Source organism: Notechis scutatus, chromosome 2 (genome assembly GCF_049901735.1).
Source record: "Notechis scutatus isolate UNSWTSFEM ecotype Mainland chromosome 2, rNotScu1.2, whole genome shotgun sequence".
NCBI lineage: Eukaryota > Metazoa > Chordata > Lepidosauria > Squamata > Elapidae > Notechis > Notechis scutatus.
The window spans coordinates 251120112-251141600 of record NC_142010.1 but is presented as its reverse complement, the minus strand read 5'-3'; the positions used below and the strand labels follow the sequence as shown (position 1 = coordinate 251141600).

At 38.2% G+C, this 21489-nt stretch overlaps 1 protein-coding gene across 18 annotated transcripts in view; it reads left to right on the top strand.

The window, feature by feature from the left end:
• Positions 1 to 21073, top strand: part of NEDD4L (NEDD4 like E3 ubiquitin protein ligase) — a 308711-nt gene extending 287638 nt beyond the window's left edge. For 12 of the 18 annotated variants that reach the window (XM_087958572.1, XM_087958571.1, XM_087958570.1 and 9 more), the window contains 9 exons: positions 800 to 870; positions 3264 to 3359; positions 6412 to 6485; positions 7429 to 7489; positions 9274 to 9333; positions 12755 to 12862; positions 13062 to 13158; positions 15081 to 15153; positions 17691 to 19180. In XM_087958572.1, the coding sequence (XP_087814698.1) occupies positions 800 to 870; positions 3264 to 3359; positions 6412 to 6485; positions 7429 to 7489; positions 9274 to 9333; positions 12755 to 12862; positions 13062 to 13158; positions 15081 to 15153; positions 17691 to 17793 (743 nt within the window). In that variant the 3' untranslated portion in view covers positions 17794 to 19180. Of the gene's footprint in view, positions 1 to 799; positions 871 to 3263; positions 3360 to 6411; positions 6486 to 7428; positions 7490 to 9273; positions 9334 to 12754; positions 12863 to 13061; positions 13159 to 15080; positions 15154 to 17690 lie in introns of all 18 variants that reach the window. The other 6 variants (XM_087958568.1, XM_087958569.1, XM_087958566.1 and 3 more) reach the window with 1 other exon arrangement.
• Positions 21074 to 21489: the final 416 nt, after the last annotated feature.

Genomic DNA, 21489 nt, shown 5'->3' with positions numbered 1-21489 from the left:
CATACAAAGAAACAGTATAATTTTGTGCTCTGGAGAACTTTTTCATTGAGAATCATTAAGCTTGTTCTCAGAAAATTATTCATACTGAATACATTCATGTAGCACTAAACCAACATCATTTATCTTTTTTCAAGACCTAGCTACTCTGTGGATAGCAAAAACTTACAGTTTGTTCATTCTTCCCAGCAGCCATATTTGAGGGAGAAAGATTATCATAATTTTCTACCCACAGCTAACAGTGGCCTCAAAGAGATAAATCCTAACCATTGTTCCTTACATAAAGAAAAACGTTCAGTTGAAATAAATACCAATGCATCTTTTAAATTTGGATCATCTGCAGCAAAGATAGTTTATCTTTTTTTTGAAGCTGTTTTCCTCTTCTCTGTTGCTACACAAACACACACACAAGAAATATTTTATATCCCCAAACTCAGACAAATATAACTTTTTCTTCTCACTTGATTCCTATTAGAAATTGCTCATTCCTTTCTGGATTTTCAAGAAATGTAACTCCATGGATGTTTTCTGACACACACCTCAGGTTAATCAACTCATAAATTAAGAGCTAGGTCCACAATTCATTTTTTTTTAATTCATTAAAACCAAATCTTGTAGATCAGGGTGTCAAACTCACGGCGTCACGAACATCGTCATATGACGTATCGGGATTTCCCCCCCCCCCGGATGCATGATGCATCCAGCCTACGGACCGGAAGTTTGACAGCCCTGTTGTAGATAGTAAAGTGGTCATTTATAAGAAGGAACCATTTTTAATTGAACTTTGTTCTTTTGTGCACAGGTTTTTTCATTAGGCCCTTTTATAAGATGATGCTGGGAAAACCAATAACCCTAAACGACATGGAATCTGTGGTGAGTAAATCCTGGAAACCCTATTAACATTTTCAATTATGTATATTGCTTCTTCTGTGGAGAATTTTTTTTTTAATGTCACTATTTCCCAGAAACTCTAACGTTTGATGCTTGACTAGTATCATGAAATCAGGGATAGGTAGTGCTTAGATTTTACTTTCTAACTCTCTTTAAAAAAAATACACCTACCAAGGTAACAATTTCAAATTTCTATTATGATTAGATTCAGCATGAAATGAAACAAGTAGCAAAATATTTTCATAAGGCTTTTTTTTAAATTAGAAGTTTGACAGCTGCTCGAAGCACTTCCATGAAAGAAAATAATGAGCATTTTTAGGATTCTTGAATAAATTTAGCACTCTTTTAATAAAGGGTGAAGAATATAATTATCCTGTTCACTTCAAGCATTTGGATGCACTGATGAAAATGTGCTTGGACTCATGTTTAAATCATCTTACACAATAGTTTCACAGGATGGCCTTATACGGGTTCATCAAAGAGAGAATAGAGCCACCTAAGACATATTTCATCACTTGGAAACCTGACAAGGGTGGTATTCAATCTTGTGTGCAATACATCAACCTCGTGTCAATTTACCCAATACTACATTGATCCTTTTAAAAAAAAAAAATGGAGGGAGAGGTAGTTCTGGCTTAACGACCAGTCACTTGAAATTACAAAGGACTCTCCCAAACTGTTTTTACAATCTGGTTCCAGAGTTCTGACGATAGTAAACCCTCCCCCCTCGTGGTCGTATGACCACATTCCGAGCGCTTAGCAGCCATCTTACCTTTACAATCTATGGTCATGTAACATGATTTATGACGGTTTTTTGCTGGCCTTTTCAGTCAGTTTCCAACAAAAAACAAAACAAAAACCCACCCATAGGTGGGTTGACTCGCTTAATGATTGCAGTGTTCGCTTAATGACCATTTTGTAAAAAGATCATAAAATTGCGTGCCTTGACTTACGACTGCCATGACTTATAACAGAAGTTCTGGACTCTACTACAGTTTCAAATCAAGGACCGCCTGTATTACAATATTCAATCTCATTATTTCACTTTTAGAAAATAAAAATAGTTCACTGTGTTGAATTCCGAGTAGCTAATAGGATTAATGGCAAGAGAAAGCAGCTGTTGAAGAAGCCCAGAAGCATAATGAAAATGATTCATTTGATGGGTTTTCAAATTGGCTATCTGACATTTGAAAGATTCAAATGACCAATTTAGAAGTTATATTTGCTGTGTAAAAGAACTAAATCCCTGATTATATGACTTCTATCACATTCACCTTATCCACCTTGTGACACATTTTAAGAATACTAGGTATATGCCAAGTTGGTTGAGCCAAAATAAATTAGCTGGTAGACATCTTTCAATATGTATCAGAATGGTCTTTCAATATGTATCATTTCAATATGTATCAGAATGGTCAAACAAATGGCAACTTCAAATCTCAACAAATAAATGCTCTGTCTTACATATTGGCAAAAAAAATCAGAAAATAAAATACAAGCTGAATAATCAAGAACTTGTTGATGACCCAAGCTCTGTAAAGGACCTTGGAATACTCACCTCTAATGATCTAAGTGCTAGAGCCCACTGCAACTACATAGCCAAAAAGGCATTAAGAGTTGTTAACCTAATCCTACGTAGCTTTTTCTCTGGTAATATCACACTACTAACCAGAGCATACAAAACATTTGCTAGACCAATACTCGAATACAGTTCATCAGTCTGGAATCCACATTACGTATCTGATATTAGCACAATTGAGAAAGTCCAGAAATATTTCACAAGAAGAGTTCTCCACTCCTCTACTCGTTGTAGAATACCTTATGCCACCAGACTTGAAATTCTAGAACTAGAAAACCTTGAATTACGCCGTCTTCGGTCTGACTTAAGCATGGTATATAAAATCATACATTGCAATGTCCTACCTGTCAGTGAATACTTCAGCTTCAACCATAACAACACAAGAGCACACAATAGATACAAACTCAAAGTAAACCGCACCAAATTTGATTGCAGGAAATACGACTTCAGCAATAGAGTGGTCAATGTCTGGAATACTCTACCTGACTCTGTAGTTTCTTCCCCAAACCCCAAAAACTTTAACCTTAGACTGTCTACTATTGACCTCACTCCTTTCCTAAGAGGTCTGTAGGGGGCGTGCATAAGCGCACCAACGTGCCTACCGTCCCTGTCCTATTGTTTCTCTTATTCTTTTATTTTTCATATATGTACCCATTTCATGTATTCACAACTATGTATACTCTTATACTTATTATCTTGTAAACAATTGGCAAATCAAATAAATAAATAAATAAAATATATTAATGTTACATTTCCAAAAAGAATTGATTAATGGAAAACAATGTTCTTCCTGCAGGATAGTGAATATTATAATTCCTTGAAATGGATTCTGGAAAATGATCCCACAGAACTGGATCTCATGTTTTGCATAGATGAAGAAAACTTTGGACAGGTATGTTCATGTTATTCCAGCAGCTTTCTTTCATTATTCTAAAATGTTGGTTTCAATGTTGATTAAATTAGTCCCTACAGTTTTCTTATCAAGGTTTTTTCAGAAGTGGTTTGCCATTGCCTGCTTCCTAGGGCTGAGAGAAAGGGCCTGGCTCAAAGTCACCCAGTTGTCTTATGGCCAAGGGAGGACAAGAACTGATGGTCTCCCAATTTCTAGTCTGCTACTTTAATCACTATGTAAAACTGGCTATCTATATAATATAAAACAGGAGGAAGAAAGAATATTCAATAAATAATATATTCTGTGTCCCCAATATATTGATTAAATTGTAATTATTCAAAATGTGTGATTTCTTTCCCAAGAAGAAATATTTATATTTTGTAATCCCAACATTTGAAAACTCTTGCCATCATTCAGTCCTTCAAAGCAAAGGCATTCAGTCCAAGTTTTTCTACCTTAGTCATGAACAGATTTTTAAACCTTTAACTATTGGATTTGAATATTCTTTTACATAGAACAAGGAAGTAAACATTGCAAGTTAAAACTTGTGATTCTTTTAAAAGCTTCTTATATAAATCTCACTTCTACATTTCCTGGAGATTGTATCACGGTAATGTTTCTCTCTGAATTATTCTCATTAAGAAGCTTGATATGTGTTAGTTAACTTTGCCAGTGTTTAATGTCAGGTATGAAAATGTCCTTCCTGGGTAACCCCCACAAGCTAACAGGCACTCTTGATGTTCCTGTGAAATGCTGTAATTTGAGAAAAAACTTATTAGTCAGAATGTACCTTAGCAACAGCTTATTGCCACATCTGAAGTCACAGATGAGTAAGCTTGTGATGAACTTGGAAAAGTAGCCATTGTAGCTTCCTTCATTGTGAAGATGAATGTTTTAATGGAAGACTAGAATGCATGGTAGATGTTATAGGCACATAAGTTTTACAATAAATAAATTATTGTTATTAATTTGAATTTATTACCTACCCATCTCCAATGGGCTATTGTTGTTGCAGTTGTTATGGTTTTTGTTGTTGTTGTACCTTGCTTTTGAGGTCAGTTTTTTATTTCAGACCTGAAACAGAGGAAAAAAGCATGCCCGTGATTATATTTCTTTATAATTAGGTTGCCATGACAGGGTAACGTGTTTTTTTAACACCTAATTTGGAGCTTTCCCACAATGTGGGAATAAAAAATATTAAATTCAAAATGCATGCATGTTTGCTTATCTGAGCTTCTCAAAACATTTATTTTTCCCTGAAGGATGAGAAGCCTGCTCAGACAAATCCCTTAACTATGTTGATTATTCGCAACCTTGGAAATGTAATGCTGCAACATCCATCATCATCATCATCTTTTAACAACCCCATAATCCTTTGCAAGGTGGAGTCTGGGCAGCTGAATGGAGCTGAGTGTTTACTGGCCAGATGCCCTTCCTGTCACCAGTGCGGAGCTATATTTAGCAGATATATTCGCATCCTGCCCAGAGAGAGAAATATCTGCCTCAACTGAGGATCGAACTCACAGCCTCCTGATTGTGAGGCGAGAGCTCCACCTCTAGGCCACCACACCGCTCAAATGCTGCAGCATCCATGCCATAATGTGTAATGTTGTACCTTGGTTATTTCAAATAAATACTCTTCTTTGAAACTGATTTGAAATTAGATTTAGATTGCAGTCTAACTCGTTTCTTCAACCCCTTTCCTTGGATTAAACCAGGGTGCTTCCAACTTGACAGCTTTAAGACTTGTGGACTTCAACTCCCAGAATTCTTCCTCCAGTCATGTTAGCTCAGGAATTCTGGGAGTTGAAGTCCACAAGTCTTAAAGTTACCAAGTTTGAAGACCCTTGGATTAAACCAACTTTCTTTTGGGAGGTTGATATGTAGAACAAATTTTGTCTGGCGTATTATTTTTATATTCTGGGAGTTGAGAACCTGTAATATCCCTTGATAGATCCCACCGACTTTCAAACAGTAAATTTTAAATGGTCAGAATATTTTAAGATAATTAAGTCTCACAACCACTCCATTTTCAAATAAAACACCATGTAATTTTAAGCAGCTTATTTTTTAAAAAAAAAAAAAAATAACAAATTGTTACCTTATGTGAAATGGGGATCTGGTGCCCAGTGTCTAAAATTTTGGCGTCCTGTTATATTTTAGATGGTTGGTTTCTTTAACTCCTTGTATGGTATTCTTTATTTGCTAGCTATAGTTCTGTACTTCTTGGTTTCTATTTATCTTGGCTAATTAATTGCTGAAAATGTGCCCAGTAGACTATGCCTTTCTTAGGTATTTCATCTTGTGTGTGTGTGTGTGTGTTGGAAACATAGTTAAGGCTCATTTCATGCAGCATGTGTGACTCAACTTTTATTCAAATGCATTGCTTTAGATTTGCCTTTTTAAACAACAAAAATTGCAACATGTACTTTTTTTTTTTCTTGTTACTGTGTAAAACTGAATTTATAAATGTACGTACAGATGTCTACCTGTTGCTTATCAGTTAAAAAAAACAACCTAGGAAACATTTGCCCGTGATCAGCACACTTTCCTTTGGAATTCATGGCTTTATTTGAAGATGTTTAAGCCATCCATTTTCTTTTAATCCTACAGCTAAAACAAAACAGCTCTATTGGGTCTGCAGAGATACCCAACAGTACTTGACTGGTATTCCAAAAACTGCCATTGATGTCCCTAGGGAATGCTGTTAATCCTTTTATAACAGAGCAGATGACATGCCAATCTGTCTCCCCTTTAGCTTGTTAATGAAACACAGTGCTTGATTCGGATTGATCAATTATACTACATCTGTTCAACTCTTCTTGGAACCTAAGCCCAGAACATTTTGTCAATAACAACTAAAATAATTAAATAACTGAAAGGATATTTAAAATCAGAATCTTCTATAAATAGCTTGATCCCCATTATATGTAAAAAAAAATGTATTAGAAGAGCAAGAAATGGTACATTTCAAAGTATAATTAATGTCTGTTAACTAACCAGTTTAATCATTCTAAAATAAGTCTATTTATCTATCTTTCTGTCTTTGCAGACGTATCAAGTTGACTTGAAGCCAAACGGGTCAGAAATCATGGTCACAAATGAAAATAAAAGGGAATATATAGAGTAAGTTTTTTTAAAAAAAACTATTTACTTTGTCAGTTTAAGTTTTAGCAATTGGGATGGCTTAGAAGGTGAAAATGGATTTCAAGAAGACTACCATAGAAACCATATAAATTTAGACTCTTTTAGAAGCAGTTGTAGACTTGGGCATCCCAGTTCCATGTTCATTTGTTTCTGTTTGTTTATTAAAATATTTTATACCTCCTCACTATTATAGATGCCAGGGCAGGTTAAATCGATGAAGTGGCAAACCCTGTTGTAATTAAAATAGAGCACAAAATTGTAAGCTGCATTGAGTAAGATTTAAATGCTTCGATAAATAATCTTGTGTTGAAATGAAATCGTTGGCCCCACTCAAAGGGGAAATTATGGAAAGAGCCTTTCCATGATCAGGATGATCTCTCCTCTTGGTATAAAGCACTGTGTAGCGGTATATAAGTCTAAGTGCTATTGCTATTAAATATAGCTTTTAATTCTTATTAAATGAATATAATGCACTGAGTTCATAGAAAACACGAAGCTAATTTCAGGCCATCTCTACACTGCAAATCTCTTCTTGAAAAGGTTATATCTTGCACTTTAAGGGACATAAGCAAATCTTATTTAAATACCCGGATATAAAAATGGAACAGAACTCGCTTTGAATTACTCCTTTAAATTCATCAATAATATTCTACAACCATCCCACTGGACTCTAAAAGAATATCTTAGGAATTACCCAGATGCTCTATGTATTCATGTGCTTTGTAGATAGTAAAATCGGACCTTGAAATGTGAAGGTTGTATTTGCCTCATCTCTTTTATTTACTTTTTCATTTCAGTTAAATGAAAGATTATTGAAGGTCAAAATGGAAACCCAGATAAAGTTAGGGGAAGTGGTTTAAGCTATTTGAATAATTGTGTTTTGTCCTAATGAAGTGTTGCATTTTTCTTGTATGTCCTGTAGCTTAGTCATCCAATGGAGATTTGTCAGCAGGGTTCAAAAGCAGATGAATGCATTTCTTGAGGTGAGATATTTCACAGACAATACATTGTTTGTCTTTGCCACCTGGTCCATTCTGGGGAGGGAGGGAGGGAGGAAAAGAAAGGAGGGAGGGAGTGAGGCAGGGAGGAAGGAAGGAAGGAAGGAAGGAAGGAAGGAAGGAAGGAAGGAAAAGGAGGGAGGCAGGGAGGAAAAGACAGGAGGGAGACAGAGAAGGGAGAGAGAGATTCAAAATATTCATCTAGGAGTTTATGTGAACGCATATGAAAAATCAGTGCTGTATGATTTTTCATATGTCCTCATATAAACTCCTAGATGAATATCTTGCATCCCCCCCCCCTCCCTTCCTTCTTCCCTCAGCTCAATGGAGCCATTTTCCATTTCTTCTTTCCACTTCCTTGCAATCAAAGGAAGACAGTGAATTCTGTGGGGAAAGTTGGGGAGGCAGGAGTAGGAAATTAGTGCCCTGCCTTCAAAAATAAAATTATGACCTAGAGAATAAATTGTCCATTGCGGTGGGACCCAGCCATGCTTATTACTCAGAACACCAAACTTCATCTTAAAAATCACAGTTATTCCTTCACCGCCAAATCCTTCTGAGTTCTCTGCATGATCATTCTTTATGTTCCGATTCAAGAAGCAGAAGAAATGGGGTGAAGGTTGCCTGTCGTTCTTTCTTTCCTCGTTGATTGGCATAAACCATTTTAGCTCCAATTCAAACAGACCTAGGAACCCGAACCCATGGCAGAGCTGAATGCACACAATCTGTCACATGGAATTACTCTTGGCAAGGATGAGCAACTCCCTGTGGAAGCTGCCTAAGTGTCTGAGATTACAGAACAAAAATTTTTCCCCAGACCTCCAGTGTTTCGCTTTTTCCCCACATCTCCCAAGTTCTCTGAATTTAAAGCGATTTGTTGTAGCTCTCCTCTGAGCTTTTACTTGCTAAAATGCATCAGCAGTGCTAAACTATGAGATGTGACAAAATGAAATTCAATGTAGAGAAAAGTAAAGTCCTACACTTAAGCAAGAAAAACCAAAAGTACCCATATAGACTGGGTGAAACCAGGCTTAATAGCAGTCACTGTGAGAGGGATCTTGGAGTCTTAGTGGACAACCAGCTAAATATGAGCCAGCAGTGTGCAGCAGCATCCCCAAAAGCCAATGCAACCCTAAGTTGCATTAACACAGGAATCAAGATCAAGGGAGGTACTAATACCACTCTATAAAGCCTTAGTAAGACTACACCTAAAGTACTGCATCCAGTTTTGGTCACCATTCTATAAATGAAATGTTGAGACTCTAGAAAAAGTGCAGAGAAGAGCAACCAGGATGATTAGGGGACTGGAGGCTAAAACATACAATGCCTGGTTGCAGGAATTGGGCATGGCTGGTCTAGTGAAAGGGAAGGACCAGGGGAGACATGATAGCAGTCTTCCAATATTTGAGGGGCTGCCACAGAGAGGAAGGGGTCAAGCTATTTTCTAAAGCGCCTGTAGGCCAGACAAGGAATAATGGATGGAAATTGAACAAGGAGAGATTCAACCTGGAAATAAGCAGAAATTTTCTGACAGTAAGAACAATCAACCAATGGAACAGCTTGCCTTTGGAAGTTATGGGAGCTTCATCAATTGAGACTTTCAAGAAGAGATTGGACTCCGATCTGTCAGAAATGGTCTCCTGCTTGGGCGGGGGGGGTTGGACTAGATGACCTACAAGGTCCCTTCCAACTCTGTTAATCTGTAAATATATTTAAAATGTATTGAAATCCATTTGTTTTTCTCTCTTGTTTCCCCATTCCTGTTTCAGGGATTTATAGAACTCCTGCCCACAGACTTAATTAAAATTTTCGATGAAAACGAACTGGAGGTTGGTTGCCTTTTGATGTTGCCTTTAAGCCAGAGGTTTCTTTGGTGGAAGCAAGTTTGAAAGATCCTTGCATGTCTTTAGTGGAGGGGGAAAAAACGTATTGGCCTAAATTCTGCAAAGATTTCTCCATGCATAAATAACCATCCTACAATTCTCTTGCTCTAGATGAGTCTTTTTAAGAACGCACAAGCATTTTTCAAAGTTCCTATTGCCAGCTAAATATTTAAGCAACTTACAAAAAATAAAACAAGCCATAGCCCAATCCTGTACAGGTAGTCCTTGACCTATGACAGCAATTGGGAACTGGGATTGCCATTGGTAAGTGGTCATCAAGTGCAATTGCTTCACTTAATGACAGCAATCCAGGCAGTCCCCATTGCCAATGTTAAATGAATGTTCCAATCATTAAGTGAATCACCTTCCTGCAGCTTCCCATAATCATGGCAAAGCTGGCAGGAACTTGCAAGCCACAGGTGCTGCCAGTTGGGAAGGGAGCAAAGGCACGAGAGAGTAGTTCAGGGAAGGTGCCTGTTCTGACCTAGGCTTCACAAAATCACGAAGCAGACTCCTCAGCCTGACAAAATCCCTTTTTATTTAGGCTATGAATTCCTCTCATTCACATCCAGCAAAGTCCTGGCAAACAGTCTTTCAAGAGTGATTTACAATCACAGACCTTATCAGGCTTGGAGAGTTGCCAGGCCGATAGCTTCCAAGCACAAGCAAAAATACTTGACAAGGAGTCGGGAACAAATCTAAATGAATGAACTAATTGTCTCCTGCAAAAACCACTCCCCTTTTTGCTCCTCTTTATTCCCTATGGGAGGGGGCCATTCATTGTCCACCTGTGCCTTTACTCCCGAGTCGACCCTTGTTCCTTAATTGTTCCCTTCTCCTGGCAGCTCTGTGCATGCGCACATCGGGAACAGGCTCCAGCTGTTCTTCTGCCCCACTGAAGGCAGGTGATAACTGTCGGACGGCCCTGGCCCCATCTCTGCCTCCAATGCAGAGCACTCATCGGAGCCTTCCCCAGATTCCAGGACTGGCCTATGTTCCTCCCCAACCTCCTCACTGTTCAAGTCTGCCGCCAGCTTCGCTGGCCACTGGTGGGCCACAACAGTGCCCAAGGGCCTTAGGACTGCTTGGCTTCTGAAGATTTTCTCCTTGCAACTGAAAAACCAGTTTGGATTTTGGAGTGAAGCATTTTCAGCTGCCCCTAGAGATGAGAGGGAGTTTTCTTGGAAGGTGGCAGAACCTTCTGATCTTCCCTGTCTGCTTCTCTATTGACTTTCTGGGGAAACCAACAGAGAAGATTTTTATATGGCGATCACATGATCATGTGTAATTGCTTCCCTGAAGCTTCTTAGCTGGAATTATGCAAAATTGATCTGCACAGACAGATGTAAGATTTTACTCAGAAAATTATCTCACTACATTCCCACCTACTTACTCCTAGTTAAGCAGGTAAAAGTAAAAGCTGGGCTTACAGCAGCAATGACTGTATGGCTTTCCAGTGTATGGATCAAATAAAACATAGTATGCAGGGGATAAAAGAGGAATGAAGGAAACAAACTTAGAATGTGGTTTTCAAATTTTTATGTTCCTCGAAGGAATGTTTTTTAAAAAAAAGATACAAATGAACTAAACAAAGAAGTTTTGTTCTTTTTCCATAGAAAAAAAGTTAGTAGAATTCATGCAGCCTGCCACAGCCTGTAATATTAAGTGTTACCCAAAGTCACTTTTTGTGAGATGGGCAGTTATGCAACTTTAATAAATAAAAATTAATATATTGGTCCCGTATACAATAATATAGTAATCCTTAGTACTCAGTAAATACAGAGAGGATTCTGTAGAGGTTCTCAATCATCCAGGTCATGGTTGTCACAAAGGTGCTTTTTCCGGAGGCAACAAGACTTTCTTGTTTTTTTCTTTGAAGACGTTTTCACTTCTCATCTAAGAAGCTTCTTCAACTCTTCCATCCCCCACTATCCTGTCAGAGCTGAAGAAGCTTCTTGGATTAGAAGCGAAACGTCTTCAAAGAAAAAACAAGAAAGTCCATTTGCCTCTTGAAAAAAAAAGTATCTTTGGGACACAGAAAGGATTGTTTGTTGTTACTATATGTGAGCTTGTATTTTAACTGAGACTAATGTGTTGCAATGTTTGCTCTGAAATTATTATTTTTTTCTTGTTTAATAGAGGTAAAACAGTTCTATTTATGCATGTTACTGAAAGAGAAAGGCTTCAAAATATTGACTGGTGCATAATCTACAAGGATTGCAAGACTAATATACACATATGCATATGGTATATACTGTACCTATGTATATACTTCCCTGATCACAACTCTGTAATAGGCAAAAATGCTCATAACATGTTTACATAGTTTTATTAATTTATAATATGACATACAAAAAGAATGCAAAAGCAAATATTAGGGAAATTAGGAAAGGAAAAAGGGAAGTGGATATTGGAGGAAAGCAAGTGTGATGACCCAGGGCATGGCACAAAGGCAGCACAGTCAGATAATCAGTAGGAATCCCTTTATTAGCTCCAACTTTGCCCCCAATGTCCTGGTTACCTTCTGGGCTGGAGAAAAACTCTCCCAGGAACAGCCTTTGGCTGCAGAGAATAAAGTCCAAGACGTGGTCAACAAAAGCTGTAAATGCAGTCAAGGCAAGATGAGATAATTAGTCCAACAGAACAAGAGAAAGAGTGCCAGACATGAAGGTAGTAACACGGTTGAGAGGATGTAAGGAACGCAGATAACCAAAGTCAACACAAGATAAGCTCACGTTTGTTCCCAGCAGACACCGCGCTCAGCTTGCATCTCTTTTAAACTCTCATTCCCAGGTGTGGCTAATGAATGGAATCAGGGCCCTTTCCTCCCCCGTAAGCCACGCAACCTACATTGCTCTCTTCTCTGTTTCTCCCTGTGTGCCCTAGGATGAAGAGGGGGTGGGCCTGGGTCTTCCTCTGAATTCCCTTTCCCTTGTTCTACCTCTCCTCTGCTCTGCCCAGCCGGATTTTGCCCTTCCCCAGTTTCCTCCACAGCCAACGGAGCCACACTCCCACTCCCTGTCAGCTGTTCACTCCCACTCCCTGTCAGCTGTTCGTCTTCCTCCTCGGATTCGGACTCCGACAGGTGCATGACAGCAATGGAAAAAGGAAAAAAGGGGCATTGACTTCCAACTCCTTCAGTGGAGTAAAATATGGCATTAAGCCATTTCTATCACAACAAATCTATCTGAAACAATTTGTAACCAAAATCAAAGTTTCATTTTTTTTCCCGCCTCAAGCACAAAATCCAGAAGTGGTTTCCAAGTAGAAATAAAAATATATGCATTTTTTTTCTTTAATCAAAGCCCAAAAAATGCTCATAGTCCATGTCCTGATTTCCTTTCTCAACAATGTCATTCCTTCACAGTTGCTGATGTGCGGTCTTGGCGATGTTGATGTGAATGACTGGAGGCAACACGCAATCTACAAGAACGGATATTGTCCAAACCACCCTGTCATTCAGTGGTTTTGGAAGGTAACAATGATTCATTCTGATGCTGTGCTATTTAACTCCCAACATTTGACCGCTTTATTTATTTAAAAAAAAAAAAAAATTGCAGCCTGTTCTCAAATTTCCTTACCACTTGCAAAGTCCTTATTAAAAGCAGTAAGCCCGTGGGTGTGAGATTCACTGGTAATTCATTCATCAACTTCCATAATAATATGTTTTATAGGCTGTTTTACTGATGGATGCTGAAAAACGTATCCGGCTCTTGCAATTTGTAACTGGGACGTCACGAGTGCCTATGAATGGATTTGCTGAACTTTACGGTGAGTTTTTGTGAAAGTGATTTTGATGGTCTCCAATTATTTACAAGGGATATCTGGAAAATTGCTCTCTTGTGAACAACCTATCCTTTCCATCCTAAATACAAAGGTATGAAAATATTTCTTTATTAACCCCGTTTATAGGCCTCCGTGATCCTTAAGGTCTCTCGTTGGTTCACAGGAAAAAGTACACAACAAAACTGCACAGTTAAAAAAGATTCTCAAACCAATGATTAAAAAGAATACCAACTGAATTAAGATAATCTAGATAATCTGTAAGCCAACTAAGATGGTGACACGACCCAAACTCCTCCAAATGAAGTTCTGTTCTGAACTGCTTTGGAAAGCTATCAACATGGAAATCATATGTCCACAGGGGAGAGGGCATTCCAAAGGACCAGGCCCACAACCAAACTCTGGGCAGCTTACAAAATCCCCAGAAAACAGTTGAAAGTAAAACTTAACAGAAAAAAGCAGCTCAAGCTACAACAATTAGAATTACAGACAGTACAAAATTAAGATGGGCGTGAACAGGACCAATAGATAGCAGTCCCTTAACCTTCAGGACTAGGAGCTCAGCCAGGCCTTAAGGCAGGGGTGTCCAACCTTGGCAACTTTAAGACTTGTGGACTTCAACTCCCAGAATTCCTCAGCCAGCTTTGCTGGCTGAGGAATTCTGGGAGTTGAAGTCCACAAGTCTTAAAGTTGCCAAGGTTGGACACCCCTGCCTTAAGGCCTTTCTGGAGCTCCAAGAAAAAGACACTGTCATTGTCTTGGGGTGGAGGATACATTTCTAGAGGACGAGGGCTATGATAGAAGGAACACTTCCTTGATCCCTTATGACAGCATTTAATTGAAGGGACCTAGAACAGACCCACTCTGCCCAAATCATGCTGGGCTGGTAGAAGCCACTGGAGATAGATGGTCCCTCAGATAAGCAAGATCTACGCCATGAAGGGCTTTAAAGTGGTAACCAGCACCTTGAATTGCACCCAGAAACTTACTGGCAACCAATGCAATTTATGTAGAGGTGGTAACACATGAGTACACCGGGAAGTGTCCTTTACTGCTTGCTCCACTGCATATGTTTGATAATTATTTGCCTTGGGGACTACTCTGTTGCTAATGTTGGGAAAGTCGGAAAAGTAATACTAAAGTGCAACTCTGTGAAAGTTATAAAACAAACATTACACTACCAGAAGATTATCATTTCTGGTAAAAAGTAGTTCCTCCTGCTAAGGACTTGCCAAGATTCCAGATATTGAATCCAGATATTTTCAGCTTTTTTTCCTAAATCAAATCCTTTTTTCAATGGAAATTGCTGAAGATTGGAATGTAAGCATTCAGCCAACAGAATTCAGCATACACAGAATGGTGAATGCACTGAATGTCTACAGAGAGGGAGGGATGAGATGGTGAATGGATGGATGGATGGTCGGTCGTTCATTCATTCATTCATTGGTTCTCAACTCATAACACTAAGCATGTCTTGATCAAGGTATAAAGAGGGTGAGTCTTTTAGAAGAATCTGGGCCATGTGATGCTTTCTTCTACTTTAAATCCTACTGACTGACTGGTTTGGGGCTTAATTCATTCTTGAGCATATATGTGACCTTGTTCTCAGCCCCTGATCCTTTTGATCTACTTAATTCTTGGCTTCCTCTTCATAGTTTAGTTCATTAATAGGAAAAGCAAACACATTATTAGACATATTTGTCACCGGAGACACTCTTCTTTAGAGATCTCAGCTGAGTTAGAGCAGTCTTCCTCAACCTCGCTTCTTTAGGCATAGTGGGATTGCTTGAAACTCCTAACTGGTTGAAAAGCAGAGTTGAAGTCAACGAGGTAGACAATGTTACAAGCTGCAACTTTACAAGTCTGTTCATATGACCCTATGACCCATTGATGTCCTTCTCTTGAACTAGGTTCAAACGGTCCTCAGCTGTTTACAATAGAGCAATGGGGAAGCCCTGATAAGTTACCCAGAGCTCACACCTGGTGAGTATAATCAAGCATTATATTTACAGTAATTAAATCTGACATTTTTCTAGACATTTCCAAGGAATTCACTTTCAGTTGAATGAGATAGGAGTTCTTCCCTATGTAAACCTTCCACGTTAACTTTTATATGTTAGATGTGTTGTATTTATGGATGCAAAACGCAGTAATTAAAATGTTCTTGCTATTAAGACTCTTGTGAAATCTTGAAAAGGGAGACATTTTAGAAGACACAGCCATAAAACTTTACTGTTTTTCATTCCATAAAATTCTCATAAAATTCACTCCATAAAATTTACAGGCAATTGTAAAAAAGAATTAAGCAGAGATAACAGAACTGTGTTCTGAGCACCAATTGTTAAAGAATACCCCCTCCTTACAAATATATGTTGGTTAATACAACCTAGGCAATCCCCAATCCCCGTTTTTAATATATTGTGGTTACAGATGTAAGGAAATCTGATATCTCTCATACATCAATCCAGAAGCTTTTAAGTGACAAGTTTCCAGGTGAACTTATGCCATATTTCCAGTGTAGTTCAGAAAAGGAGAAATATTAGCAAATGTTAATTCTAAGACAGTCTACCAAAACTCTTAAGAATAAAAATAGTCTATAGAAAGAAGTCAGATTTGATAAGAGTTTTAAATTTTTTCCAATGCGCTTCTTTCAAAGTAGGCTCAAACAAGTAACTCTTTTCTTTCCTTCATTATTAAAAAAATGGAATAATTGGGGGAAAATAAAGGAGGGGAGAAAAATCTGAAAGAGCAGAGACCTGCTTCTTCTCTAGAAAATTGGAAGGAAGGAAGGAGAAAATGTGGGAATGAAAAAGGCATCGACTGAAGTTTCTCATTGTCACAAACTGCATGTGCTGAGAACTTACTGAAATATATGCTGAAGAAAGTGTATTCTTCAGTGGGTCCACCAAGATATTTTTGTGCTTAGATGAAATTATCTGGAAGGGGTTTCCAATCTCACACAAGTCAGGAAACCTGTCACTCTTTCCCCCAGAGTTCCCTTCAAGGAAACAAGGGACGTTTCAGAAGCAATTCTTAGGCACAGATTGTCATACTCTTTGAAAGAACTAAGTATTAGTAATCAACAGGCTAAGAGCATGGCAACCATGTGCTCAAGTATTTGTGGCTGCTGTTGCTTCTGGCGTACCTAATTTGCACCTGAAAGGACAGTCTGCAAGAATAAAAGGTCTGGTTCCTCCATAAAATTTGGAATACAGCTGGCAGAAATCCTCTCCTTTGGACTTGCTGTTAGGGATAAAAAATATTGAAGTTCAGGAGATCCAAAGAAGAACTTGTTGCCTACCCATGGCAGAATCATTTGATAGGATAGCGGTTTCTGTTAAATTTGAATTGGAAAGATGATTACTTTTCATTTTTCCAGAAATCTAGCGAAGAGGATAATTTTCAGAAACCTTATATGTGTGTTCCATATCTACATCAAAATGTAATTTTGATATATCTGGGTCATGGTACTATTATTAAATAAACGAGGACTAATATTAATTATATTTAGCCTATACTTAAATGATATTTTTTTTTGCCTTTAACACTTTTTCCCAGGTTTATCTAACATGCTACTAACATGGGAAATGCAGTTCTTATATCTAAAAAAGGGAAAGGAAGGAAAGAGAAGAGAAGGGGATGGAGTCCCTGCAGATTTTACTCCACTAGTCATTGCTGACTATAGGGGACGATGCTCATTTCCATCTCAAGGCCATTGAGTTAGTGCTGCCCAAAGACATTTTGCAGCCATGTGGTCAGCATGACGTTGCAGAGTGCTGTAACAAAAGTGGTACCTATTTATCTACTTACATTGCCATGTTTTCAAACTGCTAGGTGAACAGAACAAGAACTCACCCCATCACAGAAATGCTTGGGTCTTGAACCCGAGCTGACAGCTTTCCAGCCCAGCATCATAACTGCTGAGCCATAATACTGATTTTATAGCTTTATCGAAGCAGATAGTAATTTTTCTGTTGAAAAGTTACATCTCAGTATTGGGAGGTATTTCTGAATAAATTGGGAAATGGCACAGAGGGAGAGGGCTGGTGGGAAAAAAATGGAGGATTTGATGGAGAAAAAAGCTAAGGCCACTATTGGTTATAATTGTGGTATGTCACCCACAGAATTCCACCCAAGAAATCTATCAAACTATGACAACCTAATCTTCTTTCTTCCATTTCTGTTCTCCACAAGTCCACATAAGAACTCAGATTTAGTCTGTCAATTGGCTACATGTAATACTGCAAATCTTAGTTTTTCCTCGTTTGAGGGCCACACAAATTCATTGCAGAATTAGAACTGACCAGGTTTTACCTGAGCATCTAGCTAGGAATTTTGCTCATTGGTCACTTCTCAAAGAGAGGTTCCTTCCAAACATGTTTTGTTTTTGTTTTTTTTTTAAAAAGGTGAAATTCCTCAGAAATGCCATGAGTCTTTTCACTGTCTGAAAAACCAGGTACTTAATTTGAAACAAACACAATCCTGCCTTTACTCCATTTCACAACCCTCTTCCATTGCAGCTTTAATCGCCTTGACTTACCTCCGTATGAATCTTTCGAAGAATTGCGAGAGAAGCTTCTTATGGCTGTTGAAAACGCTCAAGGATTTGAAGGAGTGGATTAAGTGGGCGCCTACTCCTGCTACTTCTTCTTCTTGTTATTCTTCTTGTTATCTTATTAGTAAAACAAAGATTCTGTTCTCGGAGCAAGTTCTGCAAGCACTTTTTGATTTTCCAGCAGACTTTTTTCAGGAGATGGAGCAGAACGATTGCACAGTGGAGCAAGAAGCTTCTATCGATTGCCGATGTCTGGATCCAGCAATGGGAAATAACTGTCTTTCACTTGTGGATTTCTGAAATTTCCACAACAAATTACCCACTGGTTGATATATACTCTAATGACATTTCAACAGGACTTGTCTATTTATGTCATGCCTCTGTAGGCAAAAGCCCTTAATAAATGTTTTACATACTTTTTAATGGCAATGAATGGAATTAATCATTTTACAGGTATAGTATTACAAGTTCACGTTTACTTTGGAACAATGATTTTCAAGTTTTATTTCCTTGCAATTAAAAAAAACAATAATGTACTGGAAGAATGAATTCATTTTGTTTTCCTCTTAATTTGTCTAGACTGTATGTATGCCATAAGCGTTCGGTTCTGCCCAAAAATCTGCTTTTTATTGTTTTTAGCATCATGCTCTTCTGGTCTTTTTAGAATAAGTAATATTTTTTGTAAGATATTTTCTGCAATTGGAAATATCCTAAAGTACCAAATGCCTTTTTAAATGTGTGCATTGTGGTTTCACAAACTGCAACAAAAGCAAAATTTGTGATGGGGTGGAGACAATATTTCTACAAACCGCCTGGATAGTTATAGGAAAACCATGACATATTCCAGCATGCCAAATCTCTCCTTCAGTAATGAAGTTGCTTCCCTATTTCTTAATAGTATTTATATGTATTATAGCATTTTTGGTGATGGGTTTGGGCACTATTGTCGTTGAGGGTGGGGTGGGGGAAATGTTTGATTGTTCGTTGTATAGTGACTTTTACCAATTCTTTCCTCTCGCAATGGAGGCATTTTGAATGAATCCTGATCTTGCTTGATCTCAAGGCTGTAAAAAGTACTTTTCTGTTTGTATGCATTTGTCAGTATCTAAATGAGAAGGATTTTTCCCTTTATTTCTGATTGCACCACTTCTAGAAGCACTTTATGTACCACATGGAGATCTTTTTCTTTTTTAAATCATAAATATTAATGTGATAGTATGCCTTCTCCTTGCCCATGTCTTTTTGGTGCAATATCTTTCAGTTGTGAAATCTGGCAATGGCTATTGAAGTACGGAGGGGGAAAAAACTAGAGAGAGCTGAACTTAGAGATATTAGTTGTATTTTGTGGTGTTGGGCTCCACCCCCACCAAAATTTATTTAATAAACGCAGTTATCTAGCCACTTTTATAACGTATGACATGTTGCATGAATAAATGATAATGCTTGTCTTGTAAATGTTATGTAATAGTTTAAGAGGGAAAGAACAAACAGATTTTTTTCTCATCCATGGGGAGACAACTTGGAGCAGAACATATTTGATAAACCCACAAAGCTGAGCAATGTAATTTTGCCCTCAAATCTAAACTCAACCCATGGGTAACTATCCAACAAGGCTGAAGGCTTAAATAGGCTACTAAGATGATGCTAGATAGTTTCTAAACATCTCTATGGCATGCAAGCGTTAGTTTTTCTAAATATGGCTTTTAAGGAAAAGTAAATGGGCGGGTTGCTATTCAGCTAAGCAAAGGACCAGTTGTTCACATTGTTCACTGCTTCCTTGCTCATTATTATAACTGGTCATCACACAGGCTTCACAGTCATTCTTAGAAAATGCTGGGTAGATACATGATGGCTTGTCCATGGATTTGGGAGAGAGGATACACTTAAAGAAAGCAAGGAGTGTTAGACAAAGGCAAAACAAGTTGGAGGAAAATTTTATTCTCATGGCAGCCATTTTGTAAATGCCCAGCCCAGCCCAGCCCAGTGGAAACTATGTTGTGAGTACTTGCCTTCAACACTATCTGAAAATTAGAAATGCACTCAGCCAAAATAGATTGTTTGCTGGAGGTAATGCTCATGATTGAGTAATTACTGTAGGCATTTTCACAATCAAGATTTGTAGTAGTGGTGCTTCCCTTTTTCTTTCCCCCTTCCTTGATTTAGTAGAGTTGGAAGGGATCTTGGAAATCTTCTATCCAATCCCTGCTCAAGCAGGAGATCTTATACCATTTCAGACAAACGGCTGTCCAATCTCTTCTTTAAAACCTCCAGTGATGGAGCACCCACAACTTAAACTCCCTCAAATAGTGAAACGCTGCTATCAGGTCATCCCTCCTAGTCTTTCTTTTCATTAGATTCTCTCCGAAATATTGGTACAACCCAGTTTAGATCAGAAGCACCTTCTGGCTCAGAATAAAGACAACAAGCGTATTCACTGGATTTCTTCTAAGTACAGCATACCTTTCAGACGTTGCTATACCACAGGTGCACGTTTAATTGAATAATTACTGGATATCCATGGTAGAAAAGAGCTTTTTTTTTTTTTTCCTTTCTGTTCTTTCAACTTACCTGTGCATTTTGAAATGATTTGATGGCAGTCTGGAAGAGTAAACTCTCATCAGATCTATTCAGAGTTTTGCAGCATTAATTCAGCATCAGAAAAATAAACACAGGTGGCTGATGCTTCATTTAATGTCTTTATAAACATAATAAGTAAATTTTACAAACCAGTTGTAGATTTCTCCAATATGGAGCAAACTCAAACAGAAACATGTTGCAAGTAACTTCAGCAGAGAAAACTTCCAGTTTCACTTTCCAGGTCAGCTCCCATTGGCTGGTCTGTTACCATGCCTACTCACTGACTGTTAACTATGTCTCTGCCAGTAAATTAATACTCCGACAAGATCATTTCAAAGGTACATTGAAAGAACAGATATAGTCATTCAGTCCACTTTCCTTTTTCAACTTCTGGTTCTCCCACCTGGGCTGGCTGTCAACTCATAAAACATTTGTATACACATTTTATAGTTGACAACAGAAAGAAGTGGGGGAGTTACAAAGAGCAGGCAGCAGTGTGGAATCGAAAGTACATTCCATTCATATTTTCTTCAAACACCGATTAGATGACTGAAGCTTCTGCCCCGGCTTCTGCCGGGGGAAAATCTAATTGGAGAGCATGATTGATGACTCTTGACTATGGATGTTTTTCGTTGGATGATACCCACAGAGGGGTGGGGGGGGAAAGCAGGATCAAGGATGACAATGAATTACGTATCTCAGAGTTGGCTACGCCAGGTAAATGCCAGATGTAGAATGTTACCTTCAAATAAATCTTTTTTAGTTTTGGGAGTGTGGCTCGAGGCTCATGATTTAATTAGAGTAACTGCCGGAATCCTGACCCTAGCAATATATTATGGCACATTCAGAAATAAGAGCCATTGAGTTCAGTCAGGCTTGGTCTCATATAACTGGGTTTCCAGGAAGGTGCATTCCAGATGTGTGGGGATTCCAACTCCAGAACTCTCTTTTTTTTTTAATTTTAAATATTTTATTGAATAAAACAATTAAAACATTGAACATAGTGAAGTAGGTTTGACATAACTTTTGGTCAGTGTCGCATAGATATATATTTTCCTATATACAATTATTCAAATATATGCATATATACATTTGTTCACTCATATATTTTCCAACATCATTGGTCCTATTTTCATCTCATACATTCATTTACCCTTTCAGCAGCCCAACTTAAGACCTTCCTTTGT